Source organism: Muntiacus reevesi, chromosome 20 (assembly GCF_963930625.1).
Source record: "Muntiacus reevesi chromosome 20, mMunRee1.1, whole genome shotgun sequence".
Taxonomy (NCBI): domain Eukaryota; kingdom Metazoa; phylum Chordata; class Mammalia; order Artiodactyla; family Cervidae; genus Muntiacus; species Muntiacus reevesi.
This window is the reverse complement of record NC_089268.1, coordinates 24,558,126-24,572,765: the sequence shown is the minus strand read 5'-3', so window position 1 is coordinate 24,572,765 and position 14,640 is coordinate 24,558,126. Positions and strand designations below refer to the sequence as shown.

General features: G+C 43.9%; 1 protein-coding gene across 7 annotated transcripts in view; it reads right to left on the bottom strand.

Annotated features, from left to right (window-relative positions):
- TFAP2B (transcription factor AP-2 beta) overlaps positions 1–5,134 on the bottom strand; it is a 30,628-nt gene extending 25,494 nt beyond the window's left edge. For 2 of the 7 annotated variants that reach the window (XR_010660047.1, XM_065912585.1), the window contains exons 1-2: positions 5,021–5,132; positions 259–717 (exon numbers count right to left, since the gene is read on the bottom strand). Coding sequence is in view for 6 of the 7 variants with exons in the window: in XM_065912585.1 (XP_065768657.1) it covers positions 259–717; positions 5,021–5,101 (540 nt within the window). In the remaining variant the exon portion in view is untranslated. Of the gene's footprint in view, positions 1–258; positions 718–1,911; positions 3,073–4,030; positions 4,124–5,020 lie in introns of those variants that run through there. The other 5 variants (XM_065912582.1, XM_065912583.1, XM_065912581.1 and 2 more) reach the window with 5 other exon arrangements.
- Between the last annotated feature and the right edge of the window lie 9,506 nt (positions 5,135–14,640).

Sequence of the window (14,640 nt, the reverse complement as noted above, 5' to 3'; positions counted from 1 at the left end):
GATGATCCCAAACTAGCAAAACACATGCACACTTTTCTCCCTCATTCTTGCATTTCTCACACTTCTAGCTTTCATCATCAAAACCCCAGAAAACGCCACTAGAGAGTCATAGAGGTAATACACAGCTACATACGTCGAGTCCAGCTGCTCCTATACAAACTGCCTCCCCCTCCGCCCCCCAAAAGACAGAGCTGACCCTCCCCACCCGTCCCCCCTCTCTGGGCATTGGTTACTTGTTTACTGTCTGCGCGCCGTTACCTGGACGTCCTCCATGCCGGGATGGCCGAGGCCGTGCAGCGAGAGACTGTCCCCCATGCCCGCGTCCAGGCCGTGGTGAGCCGAGTGCAGGAGCACGTCGGGCCGGCGGACCGAGTGGTAGTCCCTCCGGGGGTCGAGGCCCGAGAGCTGGGGCAAGGCGGCCCGAGGCTGGGGCAGGAGAGAACCGGCTTCTGAACCCACTTCTTGCCGCTGCCGTTGCCCCCAGGGATGCTGCTGGGGCTGGTGGAGGGGGTTCAAGGAGTAGGGGTCGTTGACGTGGGAGTAGGGGTCCTGGCTCTGGTGGTAGGGGAGCGGCTGGTAGGGGGGCGGGAAGTAGGGCGGCTGGAAATCTGACGACGGGGTGTGCGAGAGCGGCGGGGCGCTGGAGTAAGGTCCCTGGGAGACCGAGCCCAGCTGGGAGAGCCGCGAGCTGTGACTCGGGACGCCATCGTGCCGGTCCTGGGAGCGGAGAGGACAGAGAGAGAGAGAAGGGGAAGGAAAAAAAAACAAAACAAAAAACACAAGCGACAGATGGAGAAACCCGGCTTGGGCATCTTCTTCCCGGGACAGGGGAAACAAGAGTCTGAAACTTAGCCTCCCAAGCTGACTCAGAGGGTACATGATTTCAGCAATTCCAAACGCGAGGCTTTGGGGGAACAGGGGGGCGACTCACCCACTGAACCAACATCTAAGCCTTCTGTTGGGGTGCAAAGCCGGCAAAAGGGATGAGGGTAAAGTAACAATGTGTATGGGGGGGAGGGGGAAGATGATCAATTCCCTAAAGAAAAATACAGGAGTCTAACACACAGTATTTGTTCTTCTGGGTGTTTTAGACTATGTTTTTCTAACTCTTCCAGAGGTCCAGAGCATAACAAATAAAACTTCCTACTATTTTCTGTGTTGCTCCTCTCGTTACAAACCAACTTCTGCCTTTCTGGCCACCCAGCCCGCTGGCCAGGAGTTTCCCAAGACGACCTGGTCATTCCAGGACACCTAGGAATCTGCCTGATCTGGGTTTCCAGTCACCCCTTCCTCCCCAAGAAGAATTAAATAATTTATGTAGGGTTGGGTTGAAATGGATCTCATTCAAAAGTCATATCCTGAGTCCGTCTTAAATTAAGTTGAACTGCGCTTCAAAGGAGTTCTTTCTAAGGTTGCTGTTCTTTATCTAATATTGTTCCCTACTCCAGGGTGTGAAGATAAAAGACCTTGAGTTGGGGGGGAGGGGGGAACCAAAAAATAAAAACAAAAGGCCCAGACAATTTGGTGTTGGTCCTAAGTGGACTGCTGAACTCAGTGAAAGGGGAAGGTGTGCATGAGTGTGTGATTCTCCCTCTCCTCTCTGGAAATGCCATGGTAAAGTCCCCATGGTTCTTTCTGGGGAAAGAGTCACCTAAATTTCCCAACTGCAATGGCAAATCAAAAGTTTTTCTGTTCGGCCTCCCCCTACTCCCCAGCTGACTCATGGAGCTCAGACGAACACAATGCAGAGAAGCAGCTGCAGCCTCGTCCAATTATGGTGCTAAATTACCAAGCCAAAGGCGCTCGAAGGAAGACAGAGACGAGAGAGAGACGCACACACAAGAGACAGAGACAGAGAGACAGTGAGAGGAGAGAGCATGCAATTCTGGTACAACGTGAATCCAGACTCACCATGGATGAATAGGTGTGGACTAACATCTGGAAAAAAAAGCCTGGTTACTGCTCAAAATCAAACAATGATTTTTTTAAAAAAAAATCAAGGAGTCCAGCAGAGAAACGAGCTGGACACAGGAGCCGAGCTGGAGGTGTTTCCAGGACAAGCCATCAAAAAAAAAAAAAAAAAAAAAAAAATCCCCCCCCACCCCCAAACGAGATTGGCGACGCCTGTCACACACAGACAGAGCTGTTCATCCGCCTCTTGCTTGGCTCTTTGGCCTTTTTTCTTCTGCGGTTCTTCGGGGCTCCAGGAGCAGTCCTCTTCCGCCCGAAGCTGGGCTCAGACTGCTCGGGCGCCCCTTCCTCCCTCCGCTTGCCTACACCGCCTCATAATAATTGATATTCATGACTATTAATATTACAAGAGTACTTTAAAGGGAGAATGGAGGACAAATGGAGCGTGAACAGCAGCGGGCGCAGAGCTCCCCTACTATTGTAAATGACGTTCATTCAGTGGAGAATTACTAGATGTAATCAGACGAGGGGGCTGGCAAAGGCAGGCCGGGGGAAAAAGTTTAGCAGGAAAGAGGCAGAACTTCAATTAACTGAGCCGAAGACGCGCGTCAAGCAGCCCCTGCTCCCCTAGACCAGACGGTGAAGGAGAGAGCATCCTTGGGGTCTTGGGCTGAACCATAGGTGTCTGGGTTCCTGGAGAGGGACTTTCCTAATGGGAAGAACTGATCGCCCTAGGTGCTTGGCGTGCAGATTACAAAACAAAATAAAAAGGCGTCGCCTCCCCCTTTGGAGGGGAGAGCAAAGGAAACCGGTGGGCCCAGTTGTTTATAGTGACGTTTACAGACTTACACAGTATACTGGAGATGATGCTTATTTATTAAAGGACAGAGGCGACATGGGGAGTTTTCCATTCCCTGTGTAGCCTTTCCCTCGTAAGTGCTCCTGCAGCCTGTGATATTTTTTAAATTTCAATTTAAAATATATGCAATCAATCTTCAAGTACACTAAAGTTATCCTTTCCAGGCAAAGCCAGGGGCAACAGAAAACCTTTTTGGATGTTTCAGGAACCCGTTCAACTGGCCTGACTGCCATTTCTGTTAAAGTTCAACCTTCTTCCCGACTTAAAGAGACTCCTTCCACCAGCTTCGCCTTCTCCTATATTTTTTTGAGCAGAAAAATTAGGCAGATAGGAGTACCTGCAGTATCTCTGGTCTCTCTCCGTCCGGTCTCTCCTCTCCCCCACCCCCTTTATTCTCCCCTCTTTCCCCCTTCCACTCCACCCCTCCCTCTTCCTCCCTCCTCCCTCCCATTTAGCCAGTCTACTTTTGGACTCTTAGAACGAGTTTTATCCTGCTTACCTTTCGGAACCCAATGAAGTCCCTCTCTGTATACCCCGAGCTATTTACACCGTGGTCCCATCCCAGCCCCGCGCCAAGCCCACTTTGGCCGCTCACATTCTTTAGGACGGTTCTAGCGCCTTCGACTTGACCATTATCCCGGCTGTTAAAGAAAGAAAAGGAGGCCGAACCGAAACAAACCCCACCAGGCGGAGGCGCGGCTCTCCGTTACAGTCAATACACAACCACAAAGAAGAGAGGAAAGCCCCGGTCATCATTGCGCAGAAAGACGAATCTCCTCTCTCCCTCTCTCCTCTCTCGGTCTCTCGCACGCACACACACATACACACACACACACACACCCCAAGATCAAGATTCGGGGCTGGGCAGAGCTGGGAGATTCCTGGCGCGGGCGCCGGGCGCTGCCTCTGAAACTCCACCGAGTGGCCGTAAGGCGCGCGCCGGCTCCTCGGAGCCGCGGTCTGGGTCGCGGGGCTGGGCCGGCGGAGTCGGGAGGAGCCCACTCCCAGCGCCCGCAAGGCGGCTCCCCGTCCGGCTTTCTGGGATCGCCCCGGAGCGGGCGGGGTGGCGTGTTCCCGCGGGCTGGGGAATCCTCTGCGTTCCACCGCGACCGCTTCGTCCGACCCAGCGCTTCCCGCGCCGATCGCCCGAGCCTTGGCTTCTCAGCCTCCCTTCTCCGATTCCCTCCCGCTCTCCAGCCACCGCCCGCTGGCCAGCTTCCACCTCCCTCTTCCCCAATTCCCCTGCCCCTTTCCTTTCACCTTCCTCCAAGCTTTTCTTTCTCGCTTCCCTCCCTCGACGTCTCCTCGGAATCTTCGCGTTCCCCGTCCCCCCTAGCGCCTAATTCGGGGGCTCCCGGGCTGGAGCGCTCGGAGCGAAGTTCCGCGGGCCTGGGCCGCTGTCCCCGCTCCTTCCGGCCGCCCGTCCCGCGCGCAGCCCCGCCGCCCCGCCGCTCCGTCGGCGCCCGAGACCCGAGCGCACGGCCCGCGCGCCCGGCCCCGAGGAGGCAGACGCCCGCCGGGCTGCAGACGGCATCTCCATCCGAGGGGAAGTCCCCCTGGCCTCAGCGCTAACGACCCGTGCGCACTCAACCCGGGTAGAAAAATTGGTTATAAATGTCAAGACACGGGGCCGTTTGGACGCCCCGAGTCTCAAAGAAGCGAAACACGAAAGAAAAAAAGAAAATTTAAAAAATTGTCTGCTACGGCTCCTTGGCTTGCGCTCTCTCTACATCCATCTATCCGTTTGTTCGTCTATCCGTTGACCACCCTCCTAATTTTTCGTGCTCTACTTGGATCCGCTTGTTATCAATCTCAAAAATGTTATTAAAAATAAAAAATTCAAAGCCCGAGTCTGTTACGAAGGAGGCTTGAAAGTCTAATTCTCTCCCACACTCAAAACGAGGAGCCTCTGCCTTTATTGGTCTCTATTTTCTCTGCCCACATTCACTAGCACCCGTTCCTCATCAGATCCTGAAGGAGGGGGGGCGAGGAAGAAAGAAAGAAAAATAAAATAGCAAAAAAACCCCAGAGAAATCTCCTAGGTTAAAGTAGTCAGATTTCCACCTTAAAGTCCCTTTTCAGAATGTCGAAGTCTCCCCAAGCCAGTTTTTCGAAAAGTTAGAGAAAGCTGAGAAAACCGGCCGGAAATCTACAAGCAAATAGCTTAAAAATATAGATGAGTTGGGGTGTCAAGAAGCTCAAATTCTCTATCTGCAAAGCTCTAAGATGCATCTGGGGGTGTCGGCTCACCTCATAGATATCTTCGTACTTGACATTCTCCACGAGCTTCCAGAGCATGATGGTAGCCTGGTCTCTAGGAGGTGAGTGCATTCATGTGAGGAGCAGATGTCTGGCTTCTCAGGACTCCGCTGTCTGTAATGATCCATCTATAATTGGAAATGGGGGATACACACCAAATCCGACGCTCCTCTCCCATCGCAACTTATATCTGTTGTCTCAGACAATAGGCTGGAGAAGTAAGCCTCAGCTGAGAGAAAAACATGATTACACACACTGGAGTTAGATGCAACCCACAGACATATATATTCTAAAAAATCATAAACACGTATTTACACCCAGACACCCACATTTAGTTATATAAGCACCCCTGGGTCACGAAGAGTCTACAGACTCTAAACATGCATTTAAAGGAGAGAGAGTTGGTCAGCATGATTAATATAAATATACACATTTGAAAACCTCTGTACTGAAAATGATGAATCATTGTACCCACTGATTTAAAATCTTTACAATTCATTAGGGGAAACCGGGGTGCCCACAGTGTCCCCATTTTCTCCTGCAGATTTTTAAAGGGGACCATTACTGAGATTTTTAAACACAAAAGCTCCTGTTCTTGGTTGTTCAGCAGGAGGGTTTTGAAAGCTGGATTTGGGGATTTTAAGGGTGATCTGTCTGTGTTGATGGCTACACAACTTTTTTTTTTCCCCCACTGTACCTTAGTCACTGTAGAACAAAAAAGCCGGCTCACCACAATGACCATTTCTTATATTTTCCCAGTCATTCTGCCCAACGCATTTGAAAACTTAAATACTGTATAACCACCTAAGTCTGTCCTGCTTATCCTTTAAGGGTTGTTTGTATTTTCAACGGATTCCATGTGCCATTCTTTCTTTGGCTGAAGTCTCCATTTTATGAAGTTGGTTTTTTTTTTGTTTTTTTTTTTTCAGATGTCGGAAGCAAGATAGGTGCACAATCACGCAATGCTATTTTCAAGCCTTCTTTGCAAAGGCATGGGATATTTTATATCTGCATTTGTGGTCTGTAACTTTTAAGTGGTTTTAATCACGGAGAATCAAGAAATGGTCACCTGAACCCTTGGAAGATTTAAGCAGAATGTTTTTCAAGAAGATAATGAAAAATAGTTTAAGATATGTGGGGGTTTGTTCGTGTATTTTGAGTGTATTTTTTCTTGGTAAGGTGATTTGTATAGCTTTTTTTTTTTTTTTAAGAAAAATAAACATCAACAGGAACAAAGTTAACCGAACCTCGAAAATGGGCGCCCTTTAAGGTACAGGGTTTCCGAATTTCATCGAAGCGAATGCTCACCTCTTTGCCCCCTTTCCCCACCCCCTCTATTTTTCTACTCCCGTCCAGGGTGCGGAAGGATTCCCACTGCCAGAAGGGAAGTCCAGTGGAGGCTCTCTGCCCCTGGGGCAGAAAATAAATGACAGGAGGGAATGAGGAGGGACCAGGGCAATTTGGGGTGGAAGTTATTAAACCTGATAAGAGTGAATCTGCAAAGGGCGATTGTCTCTAAATCTCTGGACTGCCGAGCGCTGCCGTGCGCTCGGAGGAGAGGGCTTCGGACAACCGCGGTGGATATTGATTCGATCAAAACCGGGGCGACGCTTCATATCGTGCAGAATGAACAAGTCTGCAGATTTTTAATTTATTTTTTAAAAGATAAGTCACATGAAAGAAACTCGAAGAAGGTGCATCAGAAGGAACTTCAGAAATGAACCCTTTCCTCATTTCCAGTTTAATTTTTACGTTTTGTCTTTCCCTTCCTCCCTCATCTCTCCTTCCTTTTTTCCTCCATCCTGCCTTCCTCCCTCCCTGACTCCTTCCCCCCCTTCCTTTCTCCCTCCTTTTCTCTACTTTAAACATTAACACCTTAAATTATACAAAATCTGTACAAATCTTCGGCTGAGCGAAGATTTCCTTCTTTGCTCCTGGACCTAGTCTGGACATGGGGAGGCATTCTTTCTAATCTTGTTGTGTGGTGGGACTTGAAACGGGCTTTTACCCTCTCTTTCCAGACTTTCCAGAAATAAAACCAATCTCAGATCAATATTGTCTGAGATAGATATTATAGACTTGGAAATTCAAATTCTCTAGACAAAATTTATTAATGGGAATAACTGCCTTCTCCCTTTCAAGTCAGTAACTCCTTTATCTTTTTTACTTAAAGATCACTCCAACCCAAATAAAAAGCACTTGGAAAAGAATCTTAACTTTTTTCCCTAAACGCTTTTAACACCTTTTTATCTCTTTTTGGTATATGATTGCTCAGTCTAAAATAAATAAACTCTAAAGCTTGAAACAAACAAAAAAGCCTGAGAAGGATACTTTTATTTAAACAACTACTTAAAAATACACAATACGTTTTTAGGGTAACTATTTAACATAGCCGTATATAGAGAATTTCAAATTTTCCATGTGTAATTTTATTTTGTGGTACAATTGTGTATTTTAAAAATTAGCACTGTCTTGAAATATTTGGTTGAAATTTATGTAAATTCTTCAGAAAAACGGAAATCTGGTTTATTAGGAATGAAGTATAAATTTTAAAATATATACACATATACATATATGTAAGAGATACCCAAGGAAATACATAATTTATCATTAAAGTCCGAGTCAATTTTTCAACGTGGGCATTATTCAAAAAATCCTTGAAATTGCAAGGGAAATTTTTTTTAGGAAGCCTTCCCTAAGTCATTGAACGGGCAACAGCGCCCTCTGTCGGGGTTTTGTGTAAGCAAATTCTGCACGAAAGCACGATTTTTTGTTTTTTCCCCCGAGAGATTTCTTTCGGTTCTTCAAAACCTGTTATTATTAAGGACATTTTAAAAGTTCAAGTCTTATCATGTCTACTAATTTTAGAAATGATTTTTTCCCGCATCTAAAAATTCCAAATGTCTCAAGTATATACAAATAAAAGTTCATTCTCTTCTAAGAAAAATTTCCTAACTTGAGCCAGCTTCTAACTTTCCATTGCATTTCGCTTTAACCTCCAATCACGTGATGCAGGAACAGCTTCCCACAAGGACTCAATAAATGCAAAACAAAATAAAGATAAAGGCAAAATAAACTCTGATTTCGAAGGGAAGATAAACGACCCAATATATGTATTTTCATCATCGTTTCATTTTCCATTTCATCACGCCTTACACCCATACATACATATTTTCTTGTTTTTGTTTTGTTTTTCAAGGCTGGCACACGCTAGTCTAAGTAGAAGTGCTCTGGAGACATCCCAGGTTCATATTTTCCGCTCTCACTTAAACTTACGTTTTTAACAGCAGAAAGGAAGGTTGATAATACTCCCCTTTTCTCAGTCTCAGAGAGAGGGACTATTTTCCGATAAATGTAGGCGCCACACATGGATGTGAATGCTCTTGGCATGGAGCCCTCTGCTGGCGGTTTTCTAGTAGATTTCTAACTTTTTTTTTTATGTCACCGAAAAATACTCTATTAAATCAACTATTCCCACTCTCATGTCTCACTTCTTTCTTCTAGAAATCTAATTAAGAATTGTCTAAATTTCTCCGACTTCCTTCCTTCCCTTATTACTCACCTTGGCACCTGAGATTTAAGGTTTCATAAACTCTCTCTGTGGCTCCCTGTGACTGCCTTTACTTTTACACGATACACTGTCGGCCTGGGTCTCCCTCTTCTGTCATTCCAAGCCACAAAGATAGTAAAATGGGGGAACACCAAGATTTTGGATTATCGTGTCACTTTAGGACCCAGATCCCTTTCATCCTGGGTGTTGGAGTAAGCTATTCAATAGCTAGCGTGCTGAGCTGTGAAATGGGAATGCATATGAGAATTCCTTAAGATCACACATGGGAAGGAATCCACTCCTGTCACTTTGCAAAACAATTTAATTTCCCATCATCAATTCAAGACCCCGAACGGGGTGTAAAGAAAATGAAGGCTTTCATCAGCTGGGGACGTGCATAATTTCCTGCTTAGAAAGTAAGGGTGAGAACTCCAGCCTGGATCTCCCACCTATGCACATACTCAGCACTTGGTCCACACTGCATGATGCTGTCTTTCTTCCTCCCTCCCTTCTTTCCTTTCTTCCTCTCGAAATGAAGGAGACAATATTTTTGAACTATCACTTTTCTCCAGGGTTATTTTTGTCCTGGATTCATAAACAGGCAAAAGAAAGCAAGAAAAAGGGAGCGTTGACTTATTTTCACATTCCCAAATACCACTTCAACCTCTTACCCATCAAAAAGCATAACTGCTCACCAAATCAGACATTATAGGTGCATGTTTTGTTGTGATAGTCTGACTCTAATTTTTTTGTTTACCACGTTTCTATCTGGAAGCTTTCTTGTAATCATATTTTGGAGGAATCTTGATTATATAATTTTAATATCAATTTGGAAAAATTACTGTCGAATGTGTGAAATTACAGTTCAAGCTCCTGCCCTTAGATTTATAAGACTTTGCTACCACGTAGGTGTCAGTGATCTGGATATGAGAGAGCGAAATAGAAGGGACTAATGTTTGCATAAAGGTTTTCTTTTTCTTAAATTAAATGCGGGTGAAATGACCTCTAGAATGATTCTTCGTGATTATACAGATGGAGGCAAACACTGGAAAGGAAACAACTTTTCTTGCTTTAACCATAATGTTTAATCAATGTCAATACTGTGAATTTCTAAAGTGATGCTTAAACTGAAATCACTTGTAAGGATGAAAATCACTGTGACTACAGAAACTTCTACCCTCTCTGGGACTTGAGGAGCAGCAGTAATTTTATTGCCTATTTTGGATGTTTGGACATCCTTAGGCTTTTCTGTTTAATTGTGGGGGTGTAAAGTTGCAGAAAGGAACACTTTTCAAATTTCTATCTCCTGGAGATAAAGAGGTTAAGGAATGGAAGATGGGGGTAGGGCTTGGAGTAAATGGTGCACAAAGCCAGAGAACAATTGCTTCCAACACTCGTGGATATTTCACATACAAAATGTGAGAGGTGCTCATTTTCCCTGGCGTGACCAATGCAGGGGGACAGGTACTTCCATCGTTGTGAATATTTTCCATATTATTGCTTAAAGAAGGGGCAATCTCAAAGGGTGAGAATGCTAAACAATTTGGTTTCAAAATGCAACCAATAGACCAATACACATCTGTGAGGAAAAATTTGCAAATAAAGACATGGAAAGATGTAGAGCAGAAATCTAACCTTTAAAGCATGAGTAAACACATACGATGTATAACATCAGAGCTGAAATGTCTCTTAAGTCCAAGGAACATTCAGGAGAAATTAGCATTACATTGGAACTATTTCCTAAAAGTCCCATTCATGAACTTTGAGAAAAATGGAGATTTATGTGTATTCAATGACTTTTTATTTCTTTAACATAAGCAGATTCTTTCACTTACCAGCTATGTCATCTTGGGCAAGTCCTTGGATCTTTCCATTCCTCAATTTTCTCATCTACAAAATGAGACGAATTTAATGAATGATATTGAAGTTCTTTTTCCTTAGAAATGGACTTAATGAGATTTATAAAAGCAACTAATGGTAATTAATGAAAAATTTTAAACGAAAGTCTTTCTTTCTGAACATGTGACAGCAAAATCTGAACTCTCTGGGACTGTCTAGGGGACAGTTTAAGAGAACTGACCCTGATCTTTTGATAAATACTAGTTTCACACATGGGCTTCCCAGGTGGTGCTAGTGGTAAAGAATCCACCTGTTCATCAATGCAGGAAACATAAAAGACATGGTTTGATCCCTGGATCGGGAAGATCCCCCGGAGGAGGGTATGGCAACTCACTCCAATATTCTTGCCTGAAGAATCTCATGGACGGAGGAACCTGGAGATCTACAGTCCATAGGGTCGCAAAGAGTCAGACATGACTGAAGCGACTTGGCTCACACACACAAAAGCTTTTAGGAAAATCATATTATAAGAAAACGAAGAAAGGATAAGAATAAAACTTGAAGGAAGAGGCAATCATTTTGATAGTACCTAATAGGAGCTTTGAAAGAGATCAAGTGTCAAGTCTAGAAGAATGACATCCTAATATAGTCAAGAGTTTGCAGTTTCGATCTTGAAATTATGGTCAGTTACCTTTGAAAATGTATGCAAAATGGGAAGAATGTGTAATAGCAGAGGCTGAAAAAAAAACTTATTTTTCAGAAAGAGGGAGAAAGAGGGGCTCTAGAAACTACAGGTGGGGAATCATGCTGCTGTTTCCACAGAAAAGTGATAGTTTAGATTGTCAGCGTGGCTAGTCATGCACTCTGGAAGGGTAAGAGGGCACCCCTAGGGGCCAGCATGGATTCTGGAAGAACAGATCCTTCCATGTGTTCCCACATCCTTTGCTATAGATTTACTAGACTGAGTATCAGGGCCATAATGTATCTGGAGCTTACAGAGACATTTCAAAACTTTCTCACTGGCTTTCCAGTCTGAGTTGAGTGATCCATGCTATGTGAAGGCAGTGTGACTTTAGACTAAGGACATGAGCTTTGGGGTGGGACAGACATTTGTGAATTTCAGATCCATCCCTTGCTCTCTTGGATATTAGAAAATTACATAACCTCTCTCAGCGATAATATCCTTGTATGAAACCCTTGAAACATACCTCCATATATGAGACACATTCCTTATATGAAACATGCATAGCAATAATCTTTGCATGGCCATGGTTGTGATGATTAAATAAGATAATACATATGAAATGCTTATCATGGCCTCCAACATAAGGAAATCAATTGGTATGTTGTATCTACCACTTTCACCCCAGATTTGCAGCTATTTGAATAATTCTCTCCCAAAGAGGTTGATTGACTAATAGAAACCAATTTGAGACAATTGTTTCAATGATTTGCTATAGGACTCTTGTCCTTAGCCTTATCCTTTCTAATATTAAAAGTTAGTGACTCAGAAGAATTAGAAGATGTGTTCATTAGAGTCAGTAGCTTGCGTTATAGAATGAGGATTCAAAAATATGTTGACAGGCTAATACTCTGGAAAAAAATCCTCGAGGCTATAATTTAACAAAGATAAAAATAAAAACGTAAGCGTAAAGGGGAGGATGAGAAATGGACAGAGGAAGACATGAAAATGTGTTCAATTTGGGGATTCTCTGGCAGTCCAGTGGTGAACACACCACACTTACACTGACACAGGCGTGGGTTCAATCCCTGGTTGGGGAACTTAGATCTTGCAAGCCACAAAGCATAGCAAAAACCACATTAAGCATCATGCCCAGCAACACACTGAGACCGACAAACACAGGGAGTGAGTGAAATCCCAGACTGCATTAGTAAAGATCAGGGGTGATGTGCTTATAACCTCATTTGTAAACCCAAATGTCCCTAACAGAGAACAATCAGATTAGAGAAAGTCCTGGACATCATATTGAGGGAGAAAGAGTTGAGGAGATTTCGATCGTCATCCTAGAACAGAGAAAACTTAGAATTGTGAACCCTATCCTCCAGTATTTGGGGCTGGTTTTGGGGAAGAAGATGTAGACTGCAGATGAAGTTGGTATTTGTTTCTTTCATTCTTACATTGCCAGCATACAGCAAAATGGTTCACCCAGATGTGCTCAAAGCATTTTAGGTGAAATCATGCCCTTTTCCTAAAGATATAGGATAAAAGACAGTCGAGAGATGTTACCAGGAGACTGATTAAACTCAATGTGAGAAAATTTTTTTCTAAAAATTTAAAGGACTGGAAAGACAGCTTTGACTGTGGTGAACTGCCTGTCCCTTCAGGATGTAAGGTTAGCCTGGGCGATCTCTGTCAGGGATGGGGTAACACTGACTGTATAGAACTGGGTGGGAAGTCCTTAATGAAGCCAAGGTATTGTGATTCTGCTCAATGTGCTCAGCTTGACATTCTATTGCAAGTCTTCCAGATTAATCATTGTAAAGGACTGACATTGAGAGGTGTATGCAGAAGATCCTGTCATTTCTGCATCTGTATGACTATTATCTGATTGAAGAATTGCACACATTTACTCAGCACGTGTTTCCAGGTACTGTGTATGTTCAGTTCAGTTCAATTCAGTCGCTCAGTCATGTCTGACTATCTGCGACCCCATGAATCACAGCATGCCAGGCCTCCCTGTCCATCACCAACTCCCAGAGTTTACTCAAACTCATGCCCATCGAGTCGGTGATGCCATCCAGCCATCTCATCCTCTGTCATCCCCTTCTCCTCCTGCCCCCAATCCCTCCCAGCATCAGAGTCTTTATCAATGAGTCAACTCTTCTTATGATGTGGCCAAAGTACTGTACTTTCAGCTTCAGCATCAGTCCTTCCAGTGAACACCCAGGACTGGTCTCCTTTAGGATGGACTGGTTGGATCTCCTTGCAGTCCAAGGGACTCTCAAGAGTCTTCTCCAACACCACAGTTCAAAAGCATCAATTCTTCGGTGCTCAGCTTTCTTCACAGTCCAACTCTCACATCCATACATGACCACTGGAAAAACCATAGCCCTGACTAGACGCACCTTTGTTGGCAAAGTAATGTCTCTGCTTTTTAATATGCTGTCTAGGTTGGTCATAACTTTCCTTCCAAGGAATAAGCATCTTTTAATTTCATGGCTGAAATCACCATCTGCAGTGATTTTGGAGCCCAAAAAAATAAAGTCTGACATCGTTTCCACTGTTTCCCCATCTATTTCCCACGAAGTGATGGGACCAGATGCCACGATCTTAGTTTTCTGAATGTTGAGCTTTAAGCCAACTTTTTCACTCTCCTCTTTCACTTTCATCAAGAGGCTCTTTAGTTCCTCTTCACTTTCTGCCATAAGGGTGGTGTCATCTGCATATCTGAGGTTATTGATATTTCTCCCGGCAATCTTGATTCCAGTTTGTGCTTCTTCCAGCCCAGCGTTTCTCATGATGTACTCTGCATATAAGTTAAATAAGCAGGGTGACAATATATAGCCTTGACTACTCCTTTTCCTATTTGGAACCAGTCTGTTGGTCCACGTCCAGTTCTGACTGTTGCTTCCTGACCTGCATATAGGTTTCTCAAGAGGCAGGCCAGGTGGTCTGGTATTCCCACTGTGTATGTTACCCGATGTCTATTAATAGAAATAATATCCTAATAATTATACTCAGTAACCTTATTGGTCTGTCAGTCTCTGATTCTTTTGCTTGTCATTATCACTTTTTTCTTTATTTAATTGGATTTCTGGGGGGTGGTTTTATAGAATTATAAAAGGAAATTTATTTAGGTTATGGATGAAGGGCACTTAAGCTTTCATTTGTAATCATTTTTGAGGGACATTTGTTTGACCCATAAGAGTAATAAATCCTCTGCTGAGGATTTATCCAATGACCACACTCCAAACCAAATTCTATTGGAGCCAGTTTCAAAACTCTTTTATTAGAGCTTTGTAATTCTAAACAATGAACAGTAATTTTATTTCTGGATTCTTTTGTGTAGGCAAATCTTTTTGCTCCCCATACCACAGTAATACTGTATCAACTTAACTCACAGAAAGGTATATTAAATAAATAAATAATTTTAAACAATGACAGCACCACAATAAAATATTTAGACAGTTTAACAAGCACACAATAATAGAAAAGTCATTCTTTTTTTTTTTTTTTTGGTTACTATTTTTATTTTCCATT